This window comes from Diceros bicornis, chromosome 23 (assembly GCF_020826845.1).
Source record: "Diceros bicornis minor isolate mBicDic1 chromosome 23, mDicBic1.mat.cur, whole genome shotgun sequence".
Classification (NCBI taxonomy): Eukaryota; Metazoa; Chordata; class Mammalia; order Perissodactyla; family Rhinocerotidae; genus Diceros; species Diceros bicornis.
Genome location: NC_080762.1, coordinates 42,956,456 through 42,963,684, shown reverse-complemented (window position 1 = coordinate 42,963,684; position 7,229 = coordinate 42,956,456). Strand labels below are relative to the sequence as shown.

The 7,229-nt window shown below is 43.2% G+C and overlaps 1 protein-coding gene across 1 annotated transcript; it reads left to right on the top strand.

Annotated features, from left to right (window-relative positions):
• The first annotated feature begins 561 nt into the window (after positions 1–561).
• Positions 562–5,188, top strand: GJA10 (gap junction protein alpha 10). Its single transcript, XM_058566624.1, has 2 exons — positions 562–2,199; positions 5,124–5,188. Exons 1-2 carry the CDS (start codon positions 763–765, stop codon positions 5,160–5,162), a joined length of 1,476 nt encoding a protein of 491 aa, XP_058422607.1. The 5' UTR covers positions 562–762; the 3' UTR covers positions 5,163–5,188.
• Positions 5,189–7,229: the final 2,041 nt, after the last annotated feature.

The window sequence follows — 7,229 nt, the reverse complement described above, 5'->3', positions numbered from 1 at the left end:
TACTTGTACTTTCAGTGTTGCAGTGTGAGCCATGGATAATATATAGTGAGGACCTACTTTGTTTTTCTACTGATGATTATCCCAGTGTTAGGGTCAAGGAACCAAGTTTTAAAATGAAAAGGCAATTCAATCCACTATTATTTATCAGTACCTTCTGTGTCAAAGACCAAAATGCTATAGAAAGTGTTTCTATCTACAAAGAGTGTACCTTTCCAGAAAAGAGGACATAAGACACAACCATCACAAAACTCGTTTTAGGCACAGTGCCAAATGAGTGGTATAAACAACAGTGTTGTGGGAATTCAGGAATAGGAAAAATCACTTTGACTTGAGATGGCTAGGGAAAACTTCCTGGAGGAGTTGAGACTTATTTAAGACCATGTAGGATGTATGGTAAGTGGGAAATCTCAGATGGGTAGAAAAATGAGCAAAATTGTGGAATGGAATGCATTGTACAAATATGGGGGCCAGTGAGTATATTAGAATGACAGGTGACTTTGTGTGGGAGAGAAGAAGAGGATAGGAAGGAAATTGGGTCAGATTGTGGAGGGTCTTTGGTATTTTTTCAAAAACTGATATTCCTTGGAAACATTCTATTTCATCAAACAAGAGCCATAAATATTAGGGCCGGAAAATCCTTCATAGTTTTACTGACATAAAGAAAAGAACCTTCTGTATTGATGAGCCTGTGTCTTTATATGTTACATCCATGGGTGCTATTAACCTCAGTGTTCTCTGTATATTTCAGACATTAATCTTACCATGGGGGATTGGAACTTATTGGGTGGAATCCTAGAGGAAGTTCACTCCCACTCAACCATAGTGGGGAAAATCTGGCTGACCATCCTCTTCATTTTCCGAATGCTGGTACTTGGTGTGGCTGCTGAAGATGTCTGGGATGACGAACAGTCAGCATTTGCCTGCAACACCCAGCAGCCAGGTTGTAACAATATCTGTTATGATGATGCTTTCCCTATCTCTTTGATCAGGTTCTGGGTTTTACAGATCATCTTTGTGTCTTCTCCCTCTTTGGTGTATATGGGCCATGCACTTTATAGACTCAGGGCCTTTGAAAAGGAGAGGCAGAGGAAAAAGTCACATCTTAGAGCTCAGATGGAGAACCCAGAGCTTGACTTGGATGAGCAACAAAGGATAGAGAGAGAACTGAGGAGGTTAGAGGAGCAGAAGAGGATCCATAAAGTCCCTCTGAAAGGATGTCTGCTGCGTACTTATGTCTTACACATCTTGACTAGATCTGTGCTGGAAGTAGGGTTTGTAATAGGCCAATATATTCTCTATGGGTTTCAAATGCATCCCCTTTACAAATGCACTCAACCTCCATGCCCCAATGCAGTGGATTGCTTTGTATCCAGGCCTACAGAGAAGACCATTTTCATGCTCTTTATGCACAGCATTGCAGCCATCTCTTTGTTCCTCAATGTACTAGAAATATTTCATCTGGGAATCAGAAAAATCATGAAGGCACTTTATGAGGAATCCAGCAATGAGGGCATTGAGGATGAAAGAGGTCCTCCATTCCATTTGAAAAAATATTCAGTGGCCCAACAGAGTATGATTTGCTCTCCCTTGCCTGAAAAAATCTCTCTACTTCAAGCCAACAATCAACAACAAGTCATCCAACTCAATGTGCCAAAGTCTAAAACCATGTGGCAAATCCAACAGCCCAGGCAATTTGAGGTAGACCCTTGTAGTAAAAAAGACTGGGCTGAGAAGGATCAGCACAGCGGACAGCTCCATGTCCACAGCCCATGTCCCTGGGATGACGATGCTAGGATTCAGCACCTTGGACAGCAACCAGACCATTCTTCCTTTGGCCTGCAAAATACACCGTCCCAGTCCTGCTTAGGTACAACCACAGCTCCTAGACACTGTCCATCCTATACAATAGGAACCTGGGAGCAGCCCCAGGACCCGCGATCCTCAGGAGAGCCTCTCACAGATTTTCACAGTCACTGCAGAGACAGCGACGGCAGCGTGAGAGAGAGTGGGGTCTGGACAGACAGATCTCGCTCTGGCAGTCGCAAGGCCAGTTTTCTGTCCAGAATACTGTCTGAAAAGGGACAGCTGCCCAATGACTCAGGAAGCTCCAGTTCTCGGAATAGCTCTTTCTTGGACTTTCCGCACCGGGAAGACAGCCCCTCGCTTCTACCTTCAGCCACTGGGCACAGAACATCAATGGTAAGTAAAGACAAACAGCCTGACTGAACATGGAAGTGTCACAAGACGTGTTCCCCTCTGGCTACTTCTTAGCCTTCCCTTTCATCCTTCCTGATGTGTATATGTGTGTGTCGAGAGAGAGGGAGAGGAGGAGAGCGAGGTTAATTTACAGAGAGTTAAATTCATTCATTCAATATATTCAGTTAAATTCAATTTATATTATAAATTTATTAAAAATTTACTTCATATCAATCAGTCTTATAAGTGCTGGGTGTATAAATGGATAAAATATCATCTCTGCCAACGAAGATCTCAGAGTATAGATAGAAAAGTTAGACAGGTAAACATGTAAATGTGATAAGTGTAAGGTCCCATGGTAGAGAGAGTGGGTAGGCAAAGGAAGGAGTGATCATTTCTTGATGGATGGGTCAGCAGAAGCTTCATAGTTGAAGTTAATTTTGAATTGAGTCCTGAAAGATGTGGTGAGTTCCTCCAGACCTGAGAGGACTGGGGTACATGGAAGAAGGCCATCCCAGTAGAGGGAGCAGCACAGACAAAGGCTGAGAGGTGTGGCACAGCAGGGCTGTCTGGGGAGCCATGTGATCTGGAGCTCAGGGTGGTAGGAAGGCTGTGGAGAGAAGGAAGGCTGGAGAAGGGAGCATAGACAACTGTCTATGAACCAGGAAGAAGGCTCTCACCAGACAGTGAATCTGCCAGCGCCTTTAGCTTGGACTTCCAGCCTCCAGAACTGTGAGAAATAAATTTCCATTCTTTATAACCCACCCAGTTACAGAATTTTATTATATCACCCCAAACGGACTAAGACAAGGAGTAAGAGTGCATCAGGGAGACCAGCTCAGAGGCTTGCACAGTGGGCCAGGTGGAGAGGGGTGTGGTTCAGACCAGGGGTACCACTGTTAAAGGTTTGAAAGAACAGTCTTTTTCTTATTTGCTGTTTTTCAAATTGAAGTAATACATGCTTACTGAAAGGAAATCAAGCAATATAAAAGAATGTAGAGTAAAATGTGAACCTGACCAGGTGAGAGTTCATCTCTTATTCTCCCCTGGACTCAATTCCCAACTTCCCTCCCTGAAGGCAACTGCTGTGAACAGCACGGGATGCGTTCCCCTACCTTCTTCAGTGCATTTGTAATCTGTCTTTGAAGACAAATATCTATCCACACGTATTTGTTACTTGTTTTTTAAAACATAAATGTGATCATACTATAAAGATGTCTCTGCAATTTGCCTTTGCTCACTTAATGTATGTGGCAGGCATCTTCCCATGTCAGCACCTATGGCGCTGCCTCAGTTTTGTACTAGCTCATCCTTTTTGATAGTAATAGTGTGGATGAGCCAGAAGGTACTTGATGGCCATCTAGCCATTCTAACTTTTTTCTTCTGCAAACAATGGTATGGTGAATGTTTCATACATATATCTTTGATAGGTACCTAGAAGTGCAATTATTGGTTTTAACAGGCATGCACATTTTACATTTTGATAGATGCTGCCAATGTTTGCTCAGGAAGGACCGTACCAATTTATCCTTTCACCAGAACATCAGCACCTCTTTACCCATGCCCGTGCCAATACCGGACATTTTCTTTTACCCCCAATCTGATGAACTAAAAATGTTTCCCTTTGTTTTAATTTACGTTTCCATGTTTCCATGATTACTACTAAGATTCTTCATGAATGTTTATTGACCATCTGTATTTCTATCATGAATTATCCTTGTCTATTTTTTTGTTGGGATATTTGTTTTTCTTCTAATTTCTAGGCATTCTTACATGGTTTTATATTATTAGCTCATTATATATATATAATGTATATATATGTATATATAATGTTTATATGTATATATAATGTATATAATATATTTATATATATATATATATATATATATATAAAGATTTCCTCCCAGTCTGCTTGTCTCTTATCCCTGTTTATGGCATCTTTAAAATTTTAATATTATCTTAAATCTAAAATCTTTATGAATTCTAGACTCTTTATCTCATTTGGGAACGTCTTTTTCAACTCAACATTATTTAACAAGGGTTATTAGATGGGTGTTTGGAGGGTGAACTGGAGGGTTATAATTTATTGAACCTTTTGGCAGAAGAATTTTACATAATATATCATATTACATAATGTATGAATTTTATAGAATATATCGATATTACATACTATATCCATTACCAAAGAATCTAAAGTAGAGGAGGAAAGACACCCACTTTATTGAGGGCCTGTTGTGGTCTAGACGCTGTGACATGGGTTTCCTCACTGTAAATTATTCCCACTTTATGGATAAGGAAATAGATGACTTGTCCAAAGTCAGGCAATTAGGATGTGGTGAGGCACAGTCCTTGGGACATAGCAGGGAGTAAATTAATATTTATTGGACAAGTGGATGATCTAAAATTTTATCGCAAGCCTGTCTGACTCAGCCCAAGCTCCTTCTCCCATAACCCACTGCTGCTTCTTGCTCTCCCTGTACAAAGCAGCCTAAGTTTAGCATATGTTTAGGATCAAGGGTAGATTATTACAAAAGGGAACATTCCACATTTGGATCAGTTTTGCCCTTTCACATTATATAAAGTCAAAATTCTGGCTAATTGTGAGGGGACAAAAATGGAGCTTTGGAAAGGTTGGCCTTTTTAGTCTTAGACCTGGATTTTGGACAAAACAACAACTGGAGAGGGAGAAAGAGATGGCAGGTGGGATTCAAATCTTCCACAGTGATGCTGTCAGGGAACAAAGCCTCTCACATGGGCGTTCATCTCTGGAGCAGTGTAGGGAGAACTGTCCACTACAGCAGGTTTTGTTTGGATCCCTGGTGTTTGTGACATACGTAGAGTCCCAGGTGGATCGGCAGGACTGACTTTTACAAGCCCTTTGAGTCTATTTTGTTTTGTTTCTTTGTTTTGTTTCCTATCTCTTTCAGAACATGCTTCTAGAACTTTCATCTATTATGAAAAAATAATGCATGTCTGGGGCCAGAAAAACGGACCCAGGAACAACTGGCATCTGCAAGAGAAAAGCTGTGCCTTTGTCAGCTCAAACTGTAGGAAGAACTGCGGGAACATTCCCCTCCACAGAGATACCTGCCGGGAAATGGCTGTGTACAGGGCACTCCCAGCTGGGCTCACCTCCAAGGAGACCCTGGCTGACCGGGCTGGAGTCAGCCTCTCACTGCCTGGCGTGGCCGCGCTGCCTGAGGGAGGGCCGAGGCTCAGGCGGGGAAGAACTCTACACCATCAGAGAAAATCTAGGGGCAAGAGCTGCTGCCCCTCGAGGAGAGGAGGACTGGGATATGGCTGCTTTCCCCGCACCCAGCAGCCCCGCAGGACATGTCACTGAGAGAGCCTCCAGCTCTGCAGTGGAAGCAGCAGCAGCAGTTTGGACCCGTGAACTTGGGTCCAGAGCAGACCGGGAGCTTGTCCTCAGCCTGGGCTCAAACATGCTTCCTGTCTGTAAAGGCAAGGTTGATGAGAAACTTTTCCTTCTCTTCCTCTCATCATTTCTTGGGGATGAACCAGCTGCATTTTCGTTCATAAACGCCATGATGTAAAATATTGATTACAACACTGGCAAACACTCGCATTGCATGACGCTATCCTTCTGCTGGGATCCCACATCGTCAGCGGTGATGCCATGACTGTGGGCCAATGGGTGCCCAGCGGGATCTCATTCTGGACTTCCAGGGGAGCGACTGAAACCAGCACCTCTTCCTCACCCTCCCCGAGGTCTCGAGCCATCCAGGAAAGGTGCATCAAAAAGCTTTTAACACTTCTTGTAGAGCATTGAGACATGGACACCTGTGTGACGTGAACTAACTGTAAAGCTGGTTGGCTGATTGTTACTGTCATAAAGAGCCATGAAGGTGGGCTCAGTTCCCATGGAAGGAGAAGCTTATCTCCTCCATCCTTCATCCCATGGCCAGACTCCCCCAACCCTGGCCACATGCCTTCTAATAAAGGCTTCAAGTTATTAGGGGAATCAATTTGGTCCAAAGTCACAAAGCTTTGCATCATTTATGTCCTGTGAGATTAAATCCCGACTCCTTAGCCTGGCACATAAAGCCTTCAGGCACTGGCCCCTGCCTCATCCTCGTTCCCTGCGTTGTGCACCCTAACGCAGTTGCTTGCAGCTTCTTGCTCCTCCCCGTTGTTGCCCACACAGAGGTGGGCTGCTGAACAACCTCCATCCCCTGCGTGCCTGCCTTTTGGGGACTCATTATTTCTTATGGAGGCAGTTCCAGCATCTGCTTCTCAGCCAACCCTCTCCACCCATCATATATTTCTTTGTTTCAGCCTTATAGGAATTATAGTGATGGCTACCATTTTTTTTGTAGATGATAGATAATTTTTATTTTTTGCAAAAAGAGGCACATAGAAGATGCATCTTATTACTAGGAAGCACGTACTAACCATCAGATGTGAGCTTCCCTTTACAGGAGGTGTTCAGACAGAGGCCGGTTGTGATGGTTAATTTTATGTGTCAACTGGATCAAGAAGTGCCCAGATATTTGGCTAAACATTACTTCTGGGTGTGTTTGTGAGGGTGTTTCCAGATGAGATTAACATTTAAACTGGTAAACTAAGTAAAGCAGATTGCTCTCCCCAATATGGGTGACCATCATCCAATCTGTTGAGTGTCTGAATAGAAGAAAAAAGTGGAAGAAGGGTGAATTTGCTTTCTCTGTTTGAGCTGGGACATCAGTCTTCTCCTGCCTTTGGACTGGGACTTAAATCATCGGCTCTATAGTTCTCAGCACTATGCCACTGGCTTTCCTGGGTCTCCAACTTGCAAAAGGTATATTGCGGGACTTCTCAGCCTCCATAATCGTGTGAGCCAATTCCTTATAATAAATCTCTCTCTCGTCTATCAATCTATCTTTCTATCATCTATCTATCTATCATCATTTATCATCTAGCTATCTGTCCTTCATCATCTATCTCCTATTGGTTCTGTCTCTCTGGAGAACCCTGACGAATATACTGGGTAACTGCTTAGGATGTTGCAGAAGGGATCCCAGCCTTGGATGCGG

What these genes read in the sequence shown, in the direction of transcription:
- GJA10 (XM_058566624.1), top strand. Translation starts at nt 763, where the DNA reads ATGGGGGATTGGAACTTATTGGGTGGAATCCTAGAGGAAGTTCACTCC. An exon ending in CTGGGCACAGAACATCAATG is followed by an intron (nt 2,200 to 5,123) that starts GTAAGTAAAGAC and finishes TATCTCTTTCAG; the next exon opens with AACATGCTTCTAGAACTTTC.